Genomic DNA, 18,148 nt, shown 5'->3' with positions numbered 1-18,148 from the left:
CTTACCAGAAAATCCTTCAGCTTGAGCAAGATGCTTCTGCACAATAGTAATAGCACCTGAGATAGTGAATCCACAACCTTGAGTGCAATACCTTGACATTAAAAAAAAAGAAAAAACCTGACTGCTGAGGACTGAGGTAACAGAAGAGGCACATCAACAAACCTAAGCAACCTTTTTCAGCGCCGCATTAAACATCAAACACAATTCTGAGGGCATAGTTCAGATTTGTGCTTCATTTGCATGGCAGTGGGCTGACTCACCTCGACCTGTTTCTGACAGGGGTCAAAGAGACTGAACAAAATGGACATAAAGAGCAGCACCACCCGCCAGAGGTGGAAGGACAAATAAAAATCTTCCAGTCTGATCAAAACGTGTTAGCACAACAACTGCTGACCATGTGCCTGTAAAAAAAAACACACATAAAAAACAATTAAAAACACAGCATGTGATTTAACTTATTCCATTTTGGTGAAGGGAATTCAGTGCTTCCTCGCTTGGCTGAGTATCGTGGTTGTCAGCATTGTAATCATGCTGCCTTCAGTTAGTTATCATATCATTGTGTGCTCTCAACATCAGGAGCAACAGGAGACGAATGTTCTGTTTTTTGCACTTCAGCACCACGAAGTAAACACTAGAGTGGGCTAACAGGTATCAGATAACACAGGCAACAGCTGGCTTGGCTGTTTCTATTGCTACCATCTTTTCCATTATAAAGGTGCGGACACAATTCAGGGTCAGATATTTTACATTTACATCTGAATATGAAAACCCTGCTAGTCAGATACCGTTTATTAAAGAATTGAATTTAGACAAACTTAATCTATTGACCGCACATCCAAACAAACTGTTTATTTGGTGTGCTATGCTAGTAGCGGCTCAAGTAGCTCAAGCTTCCGGAAAAAGAGCCAAAGCCAACTTTTGCTGTGGACTGTGCAATTGCAACATCACATGATGCACTTAGGTCCAAAAAGACTTTCTTTCACTGTGTAATGTGATGCTTCCTTCGCCACTGAACAGCTTTAACAGGCATGAATGGGGCTCTGCCTCTGAGGCTGTATCCACGTTAGACCCAATATAGAGCCTTTAGCCGCTAGCCTCAAGCAGAGAAGAACAGCTGGCTACAGAGGTCTGATAAGCTTTTTTCTTTCCCGCTACAAACCCAAACTCAAGAGACATCAACTGAAGTGCTTTATCAGACTGGCACTGCTCCCTCTGGGACCACAGAAAGGCTTGCTATGACTTTCTTATAGCAGTAGTCCCCAACACCTTTAAACTGACTTGCATCCATGGAGTTCATCTTTAAAGCAACAAAATGCAACTTTTTGGAGAAAGATTGTTGCATCTCACCTTCAGGTCATCAAATACTGATGCCTTCGACACTCTTTCTACTGTATGCATACACTGTATTGTCTCTGGGATGCATGGGTCAGCAATTCTAAGTCATTTCAAGACAGCCACTGACAGTAGACAACAGCTAACTACAAATATAGTAAATGGTAATTGTTGACAAAGTAGGGTTTGATAAACATATATTATAAATCATAAGTGTAAAAAGAGAAGGCAACGGAATCCAAAGCAGGTCACACAATAAAAAAAGCAGCAACCTTTCCACACAGGTATTTATCTGCCATTTCTCATCCCCCCTCCGTCAGTCACTCACACTGAGGCCACAGTGGCAGGGAGCAAAAAGAACACAAATGAAATCACGAAAAAAGAAAATCTTCTAAGACAGTTTGAGCGTCTGCATTTCCGCAGAGAAAACATCTGCCATGGTTCAGGCGATTCAGGGGGAGCACACAAGGAAGAGTGGGCACGCAAATCCCCAAACCTGCAACCGCCCACGCAGAAAAGAAGACAGATATAAGAATGATCAGACGCAGAGGCAGTAAACTCCTCTGGGGGGGCTGCACCGCGCTGTAAACAGAACTTTCAGATATGGATGGTTTGTGGCTATGTCTGGCTACATGCTCGTGTATAACCCATTTCATTTAAGTTATTTTAAGGCCATGGCGACCATTTTTTACTCTGCAAAAGCTTGATACAATTGTTATCTTTAATTAACAAGAACTGTAGCGATGAATTCATAACTGCCACATGCAGTAACTGTAATCCTGATGTGTGACGACTAATAAAGCATTCACTGCTAGCTGTAAAAGGAAATTATGACAGCTTGTATACTATTCATAGACTTAGACATGAGAGGATCATGAAATGAGACAGTTCTATGTCACCATGATGCAATGCATTTGCAATGGACTCTAAAGACAACCTGTGAGGGGATGGACGTACAAGAGGAGATACTGGAGTGTTTCTCATGCTAAGGCTTAAAATAAACACAACAGAAGAGCTCGGACTTACAGAAGAGAAGTTGTGAGCGCCGCATGGCTCCCCTCTGTATTTGCACGAGAGGAGCATTTCATCCAGCTGGTGGCTCAGTCTATCCATAAACTCCAGGTTGGTTCCTTCAAAGTTTCTGGGCGGCAGAAAGAGCCTAAAGTCTGACAGCTTCTTGAACCAGGCCTGACGGTCCTCCTGCAGCAAGTCCAGAACCATGGGCCTCACTGTCCGGTTAGCCAGCAGCAGGCCCAGCCAGTGGCCGGCAAAGTACAGGTCGCTCTTGGTGAGCTTGTAGAGGCGGATAGGGTTGTTGTTGCAGATAGTGACTGTGGGGAAGGCCAGTTCTTTAGCCCACTCTGTGTGGACCCGTGTGTATGTGGGGAAGGAAAGCCAGTGGAGTAGTCGGTTGGAGGACCAGGATAAAAGCAGCCCTAGGGAGGTGCAGAAGGCCAGTAGCCAGAAGGCCCTGCGGCCCACAGAACCACCAGGGACGCAAACATGCCTCAGGCCATGCAGGCGTGTCCTTGACAGCAGAGTGGAAGTTACCCGAGCCAGAGTTTGCTTTGGAGGACGTCGCTGACGACCTTTTATGATCATGGCCGGGGATCCCCGTCTGAGACAGCGCCCCTCCAGGGCCATAGCTGCCCACAGCGCACCTACAGCCGCGGGAAACGCTTCATTTCCCAGCCAGGCCTCAGGGGCTGGGGCCCACATGTAGCTCCAGGATAAATCCACTACTGTAATCCACACCTGGATACGTGTTTGGCCTGGCGAATACTAATCACCCATGCGGTCTGAAAGGTAAATATTCTCTATGCACACGCAGAAGTTCGCTCGAGGGAATCTTTGCGTATCGAAGTCTTCTTCTGCTCTCTGATACACTGAGCAGCGGCTACTTGTTGATCATCTCTCCTGGTCCCTCAATCTGAGCGTGCTCCAATCATCAAACTCAGCAGGGGAAGGGAAAAAAAATCAGTTAGGCAAATGTGCTCCAAGCAAGGTGGCTTCTACATGAGTGATTCCAGCATCGACCGCAGTTACTGTGACAGTGAACAAGAGAGGATGAGACAGAGAGAGCAAACGCAAGAGGAAGAGGGAGGGGAGGAGAGAGGGAGAGAGGAGGATGGAATACAAAATACCAAGGGCTAAGCAGGGAGGACAAAAAAACAAATGAACGAAGGGAAGGTAATTAAAATAATGAGTCGACAGCCGAGGGAATTGGTTGGTGTGTTGCAGTCTGTTAGAGTAGAGCTTGCCTTGTTCCAGCACTGTGGTTTCCCTTCTTCTGAGTTACGTATGTGTCTTTTTTGGCTTTACTGCCTTGCAGAGGCATTCGGCAGCCAGAGGCAGCAATCAGTTTCTTGTCAGTATTAAGTACAAGCTTTAATTCAATTTGCAAAGTCTCCTGTGCTCATTTGTTTTCTGTCCCACTTTGCGGTCTCACTTTTGACTGCTCGACTTCCTCATGATGTCACTGGTGTGCTTCTCGTCTCTGTCCCCCCACTCGGCTTCAACCAGTGTTATTAAGGTCCTGCGGGTAACCACGGGGTAGCTTCGTCTTGTAACGGACCTGCTTCACAGCCCCACAGCCACAGTGAGAAACATGCCATAACACACTTTCACATGGAGAAGGAGGCACTCATGCGCACACATGGACATACACTCACGGCGGTTTCCTGCAGGAAACCAGACCAGAGATAATCTGTTCTGTCACACTCTGATCTCAACATCTCTCCCGCTTTTCTCTTGCTCCTGTTATTCTCTCTTCTTCTTCTACCCTGTTTTTTTCTCCTCCACTTAAAGACGGCACCTCTTATCTCAATATTCCTCTCATGTCTCTGCTCCTCCTTCTAAAAATACTCCCCCCAAATCAAATCCATCAACTTGCCCTCACGCTCCTCCTCCTCTTCGCTCTTGTGTCAGTCAAGCCCCCGTAAGCTCGACCTCCTGTCAGGCTCCGTCTCGTCCTCCTCCCGCTCCTCTTCTTTTCCACTTTGTGCACGCACTCCCGTGCTTCTCTCCCCCGTCAGGGAAGGCTTCTCTGTGCGCTTTCCTCCCTCTGTGTCCTTGTCAGCTCCATCCAGCTTGCTCCCTCTCCCTTCTCCAAATGACTTCTCTCCCTCTCTCTCTCCCTCTCTCTCTCTCTCTCTCTCTCTCTCTGTTCGTTCCCCCCTCCCACTCTCTCGGTCTCGATTTGCTCCTCTGTTTTGCTCCGGTTTACAGGCAGCTTGTCCTCCCGTTGCACCTCTTCTCCTCCTCCTGCGCCACAGCTCTGTCCATGCAGCCAGTGAGCCCGTCACTGATGAGAGCGCTCGTCTCTCTCTGTGCTAACTCGTGCTGTCCTTCGCCCCCCTCTGTTTGTCTGCTGCTGCTGCCGAGCTGCCGAGCTGCACAACTACAGCGCAATTAAAGGCTGCTGTTTACATGAATGTGAGGGGTTTTGCGTGTAGCAGCGGGGGAACAGCTAGACATGGAAGCAATTCAGCCCATTTTTTTTTCTGGCTTTTAAGTAGTTTTTATCACTTCTGGAGATTTTATAGTAGTTTGTTGACGAAGTGGATGTGAATAAAATGGTGTGGGTTGGGGTGATTAAACATTAACTATACATATTTAATGACATTTTTTATTTCATAGGCATTTTATGTAAGTTGGGCTTGGAAATATGATATAATTAAACTTAAAGGTATTCATTAATTTGAGACTTTTCATTTTAGTTTCAGTCAGTAAACACATACGCCTGGTAGAGTTTTTGCGAAACTTTTAATTTTTATAATTATACAATTATAAGTGCCAATTTTCTCGCACTTATTATTATTAGTATTTTTGGACTTGTCATCTTTGATGTATACAGTCACCATGGTACCAGGGTTTTATTCCCATTATGACAAGGTTAGGTTTTACTTTATTACCAAACGTTTATACAATCATTTATCATTTCATTGTAGTTGTCATTTTCAAAAATGTTTTAAAGGTTTAAATCTAAGTTTAGTGCCAAGAAAAGGTACTCAACAAATTAATAATCTATATTAATGTCAATGTTTTAATTCACTAAATCGTGATGATTCCTTATATGGATTTTTTTCTCAAGACTACTGTTTGGCTACACACCCCCCCCTCCCTTTTTTTTAAAATATATTTTTGCATTAAGCGAAACTAGCTTGCCAACTGTTTTGCAGTTAGCAATCCCCTCCTTCCCCTCTACGTCACCACATGAGGGGAGAGCGGTATTCACCAGACATAGCAGCAAACAGAAGGATCCTTTTACAGTAGCAGTCAGGACCGCCCTCTTTCTGGAGTTCTCTGTTCTGAGTGGATAAAATGGGCAGGGATGCCGGAAAATGTATTTTCTCTTTTACAGCATGATCAAGCATGGGTTACAAACTAAACATCCAATAACAGTGATTACCGTTGGAATTCAGAGATATTTAACACAAAAAAATCACTTATAGTGGGTTTAAGAAAGCAACATAATTTCATATTTCTTTTGTATATCTTGTATTAGAGCAGTATTTTAATCGTGCAGTGTGTCCTTAGAGGACTCCCTATAAACACACACACACACACACACACACACACACACACACACACACACACACACACACACACAACATCAATGCTGAAGTATACTCAGTCCAAGGACGATAGCCCTTTACTTTATTTCTTATTAAAACACACTTTTTGTACCATAATTCACTACTTGACTGGTGAAGCTTTAGTTCATTCTTGTCATGATAAATGGGCTTCATCAATACGAGTACATAGATTCTGAGTCTGATTCTGCTCTTGTTCACTCAGCACTATAATGCATTCTCTCTCACTGTGATGAAGAAGGGTACTTTGCATTACATTTTGAGCATTTTTAAACTGAGCTCGGCTGAGATGCTGTGAGGAAGTCCTATATTCAAACCCATGTTATGACTGCTTCTTTATATTTTGACACAGCCAGTGATGAACCGTTATCACAACATCAGGTCCATTTTGCAGTTCTACGGCATGAATCACCAAGCTTAACAAAATTATACTAAAAAGAGTTTTGGCACAAGATTCTGCAACAGTCACTAAGTACACTTTCTCGACTTGAAAGCACTCTTTCCTTTTCATCGTTTGACTGGATGTTCGGCAGCAGCCCCTGACAACTGCCTGTGTGTGACCTCATCTTTGAATATGTGATGAAAAGACATTTTAAATTCGGGAGCCATGAAGCCCACACATGAGCCTAAAGACAACCTTTCACACTGACACAAAAAATTAATGCGGAGACCCAAAACTGCATGCGCACGCCCTCCTGCGAATTACACACACGCAGAATGAAAAACATTGTTTCCCGAACAGCGGAACCAGGACTGTGAAAATGTTGAAAGAGTAAAACACATCCATGTATAATGCATAACCGCTCTCAATACAAAGAACGGGAACACAGAAATGTCAAATGCATGCACATACACTTATTCCCTCCAACACCTACTGTATGCTACAATGGGACACACACACACACACACACACACACACACACACACACACACACACACACACACACACACACACACACACACAGAGCCTACAGCTAGAGTCAGAGGCAACCTTCCAAAGCCTGGATCCACGGGCTGAATAATTAGCTTGGAGCCATAAAGAGGGTTTCTCAGTCCAGCTATGCAGCCGGTGTAAAGAACAGCTCAAAGGCTCAACATATCCAATTTGCAATTCTAAAACATAAGGGAAATCACTGATTAATTAGGGCTATAGCCAACCCAAGCGTCAGATACAATTACACAGCATTCCGTAGCGGCAATGCCATGCCTTGCATTTCCTGTAAAATACTCCCGTACACTTTTATCAACAACATTGTCTCAGAACAAAGGACACATAGCGGTAAACTGGCCGTGAGAGAGCAGCCTGTAGATATAAACCACAATTAAACATTCATACGTTCATGTTAATGAGCCCCGGTACGTTCAGAGAATAGCACCACAGCGGCTCGGCAAAAACTGGAGTCAAGCGTGAGGACAAGCGATGATTGATACGGGAACAAACTTTGTGTCGGCCTTGTCAGTGAAAGCACAGGTGAGGCCGTGACACTGGCAAGTACATGAAAGATGAGGGTGGTGAATAAAAACAGTGTCCGCCATCTTGTGGCAGACTGCGATTCATCAAAACCCCTTCTTGATTTAAAATGACAGTGACGGCAGGCAAAGCAATCAATGGCTTTTCTTTGCTTTATGAGTTTTTTCATTCTGACTGCAGTAACATTTGTCAAGTGGATGAAATATAAAAAAAGAGTTTACACTTGGGGCTGGCTTCACCTGCTGCCTTCTCCCCCATAATCATCAGTTTTTAAATGAACAGAAAGGATAAATCCCTGGGTAGCCACTGATTAAGTCAAATGATTGATGGTCTCGTGGTAGCGGCTCATTTAATCGTCATTTCATCTAATAGTTGTTGTCATGGTTCATAGAATGATCTAGAAATGGCTTCCTTTGTGATGAGGCGCTGGACGTTTTGCCGGGGCCTGTCCATCATCTCGGAATTGCTGTCAGTGATGCTACAGAGCTCAACACCGGATCTGCTGCAATCATTAGTGCCTTTCTATGGGTGGATTAACAAGGCATATATATATGTATACAAAAACACACACACACACACACACACACACAGGATGCTGCAGTGCTGATGAGTATTGTTGTTTTTATCCTTGTTAAAGATTCAAGCTTCAACTAACTGCTGGCTTATACTGGCATTAAAAACCTTTGCCTGCAGAACAAATGTGTTAAGCATGAGGGCGGACTATGGTAAGATATTCAGAAAGCCTGATTCAGACACACACTTCAGCTTTAATCTCGTGTTTGAAAAGGGCACTTTGGTCACTTTCATGTTAAGAAAAAAAGTTGCGACGGCTATCACGCCAGGTCAGGCCTTGTACCTTCCATATCACATCAGTTAGAGTCTGATTGAATGCTGTCACATTAATGTCAAAGCGTGCAGCAGCAAAAGGTCAAACATTCACATGCAGAGAGATTAAATGTCTTGTACCACCAAAGACAATTATAATATATCTACCATTGCAGTCCTTATGCACAGAATCAGTTTGAAATTACCTCAGGAACATGAAAAAAAAAAAAAAAAAAAATCTAATTTCAAGGTGCTAAATGGACTGATTTTCTCATTCCAGATCAGTCCATCCACAAATCTTTCAAAGAGATATCTAAAAACCATCTTACAACAATAGTCAATGAGCAACAGGTTCCCTGTTCTTTAGTGTCAGCAGCTTGGCTGAATATCTTAATGTCATGCAAACCCTTTACATACAGCATGTAGTCAACTCTTAATGGGACTCCCTACTTAACTTACTGTCAATGCGTTTGCTCTACTTATTATTACACATACTGCAGAATCAGTTAACCTGTGGTGAGGAAAGATGTGAACCTTTGTCAGAAGTTTCACAGTAAGAAGCAGAGATTAGTGCCCCTCACGCTTTGCTGCTGTACCAAAGTAGTTTTATAATCATTGATGCAGCCCGTGCAACACTCTTCCTCCTCACTATCGTAACTTTTTTAAACTCCCTCTCTGCTTCCTCTTGAACACCAGGTGCCAGATAGTGGGTGAGTGTGCAGCTCGTTCAGTGAAATGTCAAAGCATATCTGAATGAGGCCATAAGGAATATTAATGTAGAAGTCACTTTTATCTGAGTAACGAGATTACATCAGAGATGAAGCAAGCAGTGTCGCCAGCAAATCAGCCTTGTGGTAAATCGTTCGCAACCACAAAAACAGGCACTAAGTGTTTTTTGTGTTGAGCTTTGCCTCTGACTGAAGTCAGCACCCACTAGAGACGTCTTTATCCTCTCTTGTCTTTACCTCATCTCCTCACCGTTACGTCCATTAAGTAAAGTTTACCCTGTACAGTTGCTGTGACTTGTGTAAGCAAACAATTGCTTTCTGTTTCTGTGCGCCTGACAAATGTCTCAACTTTTTTGTGAAACATTTGGAACTACTACTCGAAATGTCTGGTTCTTTAGCTTTGTCCGTCTGTAGTGTAACATAGTGTGGATTTCTAAAGCTTGCTCACTGATAACAGCAGTATTTTAAGGATAAGACAAAATTGAAGATGGAGCCAAAGAGTAAATTTGCCAACTGAAAACCAAAACACTTAACACTTACTCATGAACCTCAGAGGTGGGTGAGAGTTACATGTGTGCAAGTGGCACCTTTTTACATAGCAAACAGTCATGATGTCATTTTATAGAAGTTGTGTGCATCTTCACTTCAGTTTAAACATGAAAGAAAAGAAGGAGAATGAAAGATGAGAAGTAAGGGAATCCATCCAGAGAAAATGTAACACATTAAATCGTTATTCATTTTGTAGAGATTGAGAGGAACAAATATTTTGCCTTTGGGATCTTTTGATACAAAGCACATTTAGAGTTGTTTTCATAAACATGAGTTATCAGTGTTCCGTCAGGGAGGTCACATTCCTTTCACCAGCAATTTAAAGTATGCCAGTGCAGCCTTTAAAAAATTAAAACGTGACAATTTCACAGAAAGGATGAAATTATACAAGAGCTGCCCTTTGGGCTTCTCCGTCTACTCATTTTGTTTGTAAAGTCTTAAGAAAAATCCATACATAGAACAGGAAGAATCACAGCTGAGTTCAGTCTACCTGTTGATGGCAGCGCCGCCAATTGCATCGGGGCAGGAGGTGACATGACTCAAAGGAAATGACAAAACAAGCCTCTGCGGGTAAAAGTTAACATGTAACCATGGAGAATGATGGAGTCTGCAGTGAGCTGGAAATCAGCTTCAGGGCAGGAAGGGAACAGTCCCTGACTAGGGTAGAAGAATCCACAGGGGAACCGGTGGATGTAATTGGTAAGAGCGATTTCATTTTGTGACTTCTATCTAGCAGAGATTTCTCAACAGCTCTGGTTGTGGGGTAGGGGTCAAATTTTGATTAAGTAACATTAGACTACACAAACCACTAATGATGTCTTCAGGGATTTGGGGTCTAGAAAGGGATATAACCAAGAACTTGAACATGCAAAACACGTAACTACAATGCCTTTCGAAAATACTAATGAAAACAAATGAAACATGTTGAGAATTTTTTCCTTACAAGACCAAAATTATTGTCTTTTCCCTCAACAATTCAATTGAAATTGCTGAGGATAAGCAGCTCATGCCAACTAATGAATAGCAGATGCATTTCATTTTTAGCTTAATCAATCGAGAACTAACTCCAGTCCGGCTGGCTCGAGGGTGCCTGGAGGCCACACAGAGCTGCAGCTGCTGAGGCCCCAATGTAACTCCAACAAAGCTGGTATTGGCATGTTTTTTAATTAATATGTGATTAACATCCATGGTCAGAAGACAAAACTGTGCGGCTCAATAAAAGCTAGCTCAATTATGTTGAAAAATGTCAACATGCTTGTCATGTAGCACCTAAGCTGCCGAGACCAACGTGTCTTTTGGTTTCAATTAAACCTCCTCGTAACATTTACAACCCCTGTTTTCGAAACATTTGGGACTCAGAGTAAAGGCATAAGAAAACAAAATGTGATAATTTGCTAATCCTTTCTGACAGACACTCAATTGAAAACAGTACAAAGCCAATATATTTAATGTTCGGCCTCATAGATCTCATTGATTTGTTAATATATGCTTATTCAATATCTAATACTCGGCACAGAGTCAAGCACGTTTTCAGTGGGTGGGCCAAGTTTGTCCCCTCTCTCCCTATTGTTTGTGATATTCATGAACAGGATCTCAAGGCGCAGCCAAGTGTGAAGCGGCCAGGGTGACAGTCAGCACCTCCGAGTTCCCTGCCAGGAAATGGTGATGTGCCACCTGACGGTTGGGGGTTAATTGCTGTTTCCCTGAGCGAGGGAGTTCAAGTATCCCGGGGTCATGTTCACCAGTGACGGGAAACAGGAGCGCGAGATGGAAAGGCGGTTTGGTGTGGCATCAGCAATATTGCGAGCATTGGGCCGGACCATGGTGATGAAGAGGGAGCTTGTGTATTACGTGTCCATCTATGTTCTGACCCCTACTTATAGTCATGAGCTCTGGGTAGTGATCGAAAGTCTGAGATCAATTCCATGGGGTGGCTCGTCTCAGCCTCTGAGATAGGGTAACAACCTCCGACAAGAGAGCTCGGGGTAGGGCCGCTGCTCATCTGCGTCAAGAGGGAATGGGTCAGGTGTCTGATTAGGATGCCTCCTGCGTTGGAGGTTTTCTGGGCACGTCTCATTGGTAAGGAACCCCGGGGCAGACCCAGAACTTGCTGAAGGGGTTACTTGTCTCATCTGTCATGGGAAGGCTTCTGGGTCCCGCAGGAGGAGCCGGAGAGTGTTACTGGGTGAAGGGATGTCTGGAAAACCCTGTTTCCATGTCGGCAACGATATACGGTACAAGAATTTGATGCCAGCAACAGGTTTCAAACAAGGGAACACTTTTACTGCACATGATTGCATTTTGTTTTAAGTTTTATGGAATCGGGGGTTGTAGCTTGGGGACATAGTCTACATCATACATACATCATATGTATTTATGTGGGCGTGCTTGCGTGTGTGTTTTCATCTCATTGATAGTGAAATTTCCAATTGACTACACATATTTCCATGCTGCTTCACTTCTTTTCATCCGACCAACACCATCTTTTTGATTTAAAGACAATTGGGAGCAGCTGCTTGAGATCAGGCCCCACACCTGGCTCACATTTAGACAGAGCGGGAGGCCTTTTATAGTTTAAAGAGCAACAAATCACAACAAAAAGGTGCAGGTGTTTTAACATGTGCGTGAACGTGCCGTGTTAATGAAGGCCTGGTGGGTACTCACAGGGCTGAATGGATCCTTCAAACGCATGCTTAAATAAGTGTGTCTTTGTTTTAATTAAATTGGTAGTTTGTTTATCCAGCTGGATTCTCATCCCTATGATTACAACATCAGCTCTGGTTAAACTAATAATCTCCCCCAGCTGACACTACCTAAACACTCTCTGACAGTTTGGCAACATCCCAGCCGCGCTCTGCACACACACTCCTGCCCTTTACAGCTCCCCTCGGCCATGCGCTCACTTTGCAAACTCCGGTCACAATGAAGTCGGTGGATCAACCTTTGAAAACAATTTACACAATCTACATTTTACACAGGAAACACAGAAGTTTGAGAGTAGCGCATCAGCAGCTTGAGCACCAAACATAATGCTTTTGAACTCTGTTCTTAACAAAATAGCTTTTGGTCAATGCCTAAGCTAAGAAATAGTCATGTGTGACAAGAAATACAGGAAAGTGTGCATCCTCTTAATTAATGAGACGAATGAGGGAATGGTCATGGAGGTGTAATGGCTGGTGGGTAATATCCAATTAAATTCAATGCTGCATTTGCGCAATATCAATATTCTGTCAGCTTCATATTTGAATTATATTCAAAAGCAGACGAAAATTTTGATTCTCGTGTTTAAAAAGTTAAACAAAAATGCCTTTTTTTCCGTTAGTCATTAGAAATATTCTGAAATCTAATGCAAGAGGAGAAATTGAACCAAACTGTGCTACATTTCTTTCTCAGTTGCTTGGTTAAATGACAATTAGAAATATGTTGAAAATGAGTCACTCTTTCACTTACCTGTTGCTTCCAAAAACACTGAAAGCTTTGGATGGTTTCCCCTTAACGAGGCACGAAGTACTGGACCAGTTTTTGAGAACCAGGAGGCAAAAAATAGAAGAAATTCAGCACAGTGCTGTGATCCTGTTAGATGATCAAGTTGTTGAATTTTACATTTTGGCAAATGAATTATTCACTGGCATATTAGGTACGTTTTTGGTCTCACGGGATCTCTAGCTTGATGGATACTTTGCTGTTTTTTCACTGTGGTTCTCTGCCATATCACACTTTTTTGCTGTACCCACCTTGCTATAAATGTCCACAATTTACATGGCTGCATACAATTTCATATTAGAACAACCTTCTGCCTATGATCTGGTTAGGTTTGGGCACAAATCCACTTTGGTCAGGAAAAAAACTGAAATTGTCCTGACGTCTCATCAAAAACATAATATTTCTGTTGCAGTCGACGTGGCTGGAAAATGACTGGACATCTCCTTGAAAATAACAACTGGGTCGTGCTTACAAAAGTCAAAACCCCAGTGAAAAGTGGTCTCGGGCTTGTCAGCCACCGCCAGTCTTTGTAACTCCCAACATGAAAATCAGCTCATTTACATGTATGTGTATGTGATATGACATATCATGTAGAAACTTCACCGTGGGTATGTGTGATACGTACAGATGTGAACGCATCCATGGTTTGCAGAACTGTAAAATTAATTTTATGTTTTATGTTTCTAGCTTCTCAACAGTGATGACACTTTTCTCTATCTTATGTGGCAGTAGACTGAATGTAATTGCGTTTTGGGGGAAAGAAAAAAGACATTTTAAGACATCGCTTAAGAATTTAGTGACAAATAGTAAACAATTTCCACCATTTTTCAATCATCACTAGTTGCAGCTGTAATTTATTTTTATTAAGACTTTGAGTCAGTAATGTTCTACCCTGGTGCTGTGTCCATTATTATGCTTCTGTGTTTAAGTCAGCTGTAGTAACAACTCAGTACAGGTAATTTGTATTGAGATCTTAAAGTTATCGACACAGTTAAACTTGATGCATAAAGCCATTAGAGAATGCTAAGGACGAAACTGTCTAAGCAGAAGAATAAATTAATCACATCTTCCCCTTGAAGAGTTCATTCCTTTTCAATTAAATATAATTTTTCGCCATAATAATGTCATCAAACTGATGACATTATTGTGGGGCCAGATATGAGAAACCAAACGTTTCCCTCATGTTCTTGCACTAACTGGATTCCTGAGATCAGGGCTGCAGCATGCCAGCTGTAACAAGCATCCTAACTCCCACTGCGTTCAAAGCTTCTCGTGTGTGTTAGACTGTGACTCAGTACTTATCAGCCCCTTACCGCATTTAACAGTTGGTAAGGGGCAGCATGTCCATCCTGTTGGCCTTGACGGCTGACTTCTCGTGTGAGACGTCCCTCAGCTGTCGAAACTGCACCGTGAAGAGTCAGCTGCTGCTGCATCTGAGGATTGTCAGGGAGGCCATTTTGTGCCAACAGAAGCAGGATACACCACACTGAGGTGGAGGGTTTTGTGTAATAATAACTACATCATAAGTATTTTGCATCAATTTGGAAGTTTTCCTTTAAACTTGCCTTGTCCGTGCAGAAACACAATCCAGGTGCTAATGTACCACCATCTCTCTAATGATTACAAGTGTGACTGCTGTAACATTTTTCTGTTGTCATTTCTCAACACAATTGTCTTGAGGTTTCCAAGGTAACAGCAGCTCCAGATGGACTGACGTGCCTGGGCGGAACAAATAGGAAAACCTTAACCATCCTCGGATTCACGCTTTTACTTTGTCTTTATCTGGAGTCAAAGCCAATTATTTTTAAAATGAACCTGTCCCGATCTACTTTCTAAATAATGAAAGGAAGGATCAGGAAAATCTCGGCGAGGGAACAGAAAGCTCAGAGCCTGAGACTGCCGCAACAGTTCTGCCTAATGATGCTATTAGTGCTTCGGAGCAGCACAATCAATCAGAGAAGTGATTAGCATGAGCATGTACAGAGAGCCGGGCCATTAGTCAGATGTGCTGTATATAACCTTCAAGACGCTACTCAACCGCCGTGCTCACGCCTGCACACGCAGAAACAGCATTGAGAATAATATGGAAAGCAGCATAATTGTGCTGTGTGTTCATGGCAGTTTACTCAGAAAACAGTTAACACCCACAATCAGTCAAACAGTGGAAAAAGTAAGCCATGCAAGTCAATCAAATGCACTTTACATAATTATCTGACCTGAACAGTAGAGGCAATCCTCACTCATTCTTTTCTTTTATTATGACACATATATTAGAGTTCGAAGGGTTTTCTGCCGTTGAACTCAAGAGGAAACTTCAGAATAGTTCATAGCTCAAAAATAGCAGAGATACAGCAACACAATGAGCTGACACTGAGCCAGGCCAGACGAGGGTGCTGAGGTGAAGCAATTGAGATGCCACAGAGGGCAGCCATGAAGCTGCTGTTGAAAAGTGATCATGGAAGATTCATCTGCAATGACTCAAACTCCACACATGTGGGTTTAAGGCCTACATTTTGTAACCTCTCTGACATTATCTGGATTTAAAAGGAAAAGCCCCAAAGGGAACAGTGTCAGGCCAATGTAGCAGAAGTGTCTGACATTTTGAAATCCAAGGGGGTAAATGTCAGCGAGCAGACTTAATTCTTATAAAACTGGGAATTTAACACATCCCGAGATATGCAAAGGGATCCTGAAAAAATGATTACTTAATTCCCAATACAATTTTAATGATGCAGGAGTTGGGAGACTGGAGAGATGAAATATGCCAAAGTCAATTTCGCCATTCGATGGAACTCTCAACTTCAACCTTGAATCATTCACATATCCAGCTGCTGTCTACTTTTAAAGCCACATCCACTGCTGGACAAAACACAGACAGACAAACAGACAGTGAGGAGGACAGGGTAACAAAACCGCTGCTGTATTTCATTCCCTCACCAACACAAGCATGCAAAATAATCTCTAAGGACAAAAATAGTAAGTGGCAAAATGGTCATCTTTGCCGACCAAAAATATCTTCATTATATTCCGACTCTTTTGTCAACTTCTCTTTAATTTTCTATCTAAATCAGTGTTAAATAATGTAACCAGATACTACTACATTAAAAGCTCCATTTCCAGTATCGTCTCACGTGGACATTGTACAGTATAAGAGCTAGATTTTATGTTTGATTACTCCCTAATTGGAAATGTGAAAATCTTGATGGTTGGCGTGGAAATAGGTTCAAATTATCACCCTGCAGATTCCAAAAGCATTCCTTAGGGATGCATGACATGGATTTTTTTTCAGCTGACACCGATAACCACAATTATCTGTTTCTCCTGGTCAATACAGATAAGCAGTGATGTAATGTAACTAAGTACATTCACTTTCCTGAGCACAGTTTTTACATCTTCTCCTACTCAATAATCTTTTTGTGCTTTTTACTCCATTACATTATTTTGATCATTTTAGTTACTAGTTACTAGACCAAAACAGCTCATTTTTTGGAGTGTGTACAAACACGGCAATGATTTAAAGGATTTTTCAGGCATTTTATCTGTCTATGTCTCACATATGCCACTGGTATGATGCTCCTTACACAGGTTATGGTTAGGGCTCGAAAGAAGAAAAGAAAAGAAAAGAAAGGTAACCCAAATTCTACCAAGGTAAAGCCAAGTTTTACAACAGCATGCAGCACTTTTACAACTCCAACACACTTTTACTAGCAGCAACCTTTAAAATGACATACTGCCACCTTCTGTATCAGTATGTTTAGGTCTCATGTTTGTTACGTAATTGAAAGCATGGTTTAAGCTTTGGATTATCAGCTCTAGTTGTCTAACTCAGTGTAGCAGTGTTGCAGCTTGAGCACAAACACAAATGACATCTGAATTTGCAATTTGGTAATTCAGATGAATAACATGAAGCTTCTGTATTCAACAATATTCAGTTCTATCATTTCTGTGATCTCCCATCGATGTCCCTAGTTAACACTAATCCCTAAATTTGCCGAGCTATTGCAGTGTCAGCTCCCTGTGATTTGGGAGTTTAGCTAAACATAAGTCACACTTAAAGTTGTTATGATGATCCTTCAGCGCTCTCCAGTGTTGTGAATCATATGTATAAGAGCCAATTTTCAGCAAAGAAACAACTTTTCTTTCTCCTTCCTTTTCCATAACTTACTAAACAGCAGGGAATTGCCACAGGAGAATCTTACTGAATCAGCGTGAACAGCAACAGCAGCACCAGCAGCTGCAGTTGCAGCAGCAGTGGTGTAGCTGGAGTTGGAAATACTCGCTGCACACTGTCAGCACCATCAGCCACACCGCCCTCAGCAAGCCTGCACGCATGAGTTCTGGTACTTTGATCTTAAACAGAACATTTTAATTTTAAACTGAATGAAGCCACTGTGGTCTGATGGCGAAAGTTAGACAGGCACACGCGTCAACATTTTCCTTTCAAACTTCACTAATACCCAAAACTAAATTTATCCTCAAACCCCAAAAAAAGCTTCCATGTTTAAAGTAACAAACGGCATTCGAATTTTATGCGTTATACTTAAAATACAGTTATTTATCCCCTCAAAACATCTGTCTGATGATCCTCACTACAGCAGAAGAATCTTCAAGCTCCTTAATCTCCAGCCTGGACTGCAGTGATAGCATGCATCATTAAGTCTCCTCACACTTATGATGACTGGATTCTTCTGAAGGAGCAAGAGGAATCAGAGAAGGATGAGAGCAGGAGGAGAAGCGTGGAAGACATTCACTGGGAGGCCCCTGTCCAGCTGTTTCCCTGAGGAAATGTTGACCCTTCTGGGAATCCGCTTTTAGAAGAAGATTGCCGTGGCACAGCAGTGTAAGTGCTCACATGAATTAAAGATGAGCTCAAGTTATTCGTCCGGCTTGGACTGACTGGAACAGATTTTCAATCAGCGTTTTATTTGAAAGCACCATAACCGTCACATCTTTTCATTTGAACGATCATGTGTGACACATCTATGGTCAGCTTTCAGGGCCACTCTGAATATTGGTACTGACAATTAACTGTGCCTCTTAACGAAAGTTCTATTGTATTATTTCTATGGATAAATTAGCAGTCTGATAATGGTAAATTTATATTACTGACTGTAAGCCAGTAATTCAATTATAGATCAAGGTGATAAAACAAGGCAAAGTGCTTT

General features: G+C 42.4%; 1 protein-coding gene across 6 annotated transcripts in view; it reads right to left on the bottom strand.

Moving 5' to 3' along the window:
* Positions 1–18,148, bottom strand: part of asic2 (acid-sensing (proton-gated) ion channel 2) — a 349,310-nt gene that overhangs the window by 102,570 nt on the left and 228,592 nt on the right. For 4 of the 6 annotated variants that reach the window (XM_037088403.1, XM_037088402.1, XM_037088405.1 and 1 more), the window contains one exon: positions 14,297–14,416. The exons of 1 other annotated variant lie outside the window; for it this stretch is intronic. In XM_037088403.1, coding sequence (XP_036944298.1) covers positions 14,297–14,416 — 120 coding nt within the window. Of the gene's footprint in view, positions 1–2,358; positions 4,615–14,296; positions 14,417–18,148 lie in introns of those variants that run through there. One more of the 6 variants, XM_037088406.1, reaches the window with a different exon arrangement.

This window comes from Acanthopagrus latus, chromosome 23, assembly GCF_904848185.1.
Source record: "Acanthopagrus latus isolate v.2019 chromosome 23, fAcaLat1.1, whole genome shotgun sequence".
Lineage (NCBI taxonomy): Eukaryota > Metazoa > Chordata > Actinopteri > Spariformes > Sparidae > Acanthopagrus > Acanthopagrus latus.
Note: the sequence above shows the minus strand (reverse complement) of the source record. Positions and strands in the feature narration are given on the sequence as shown.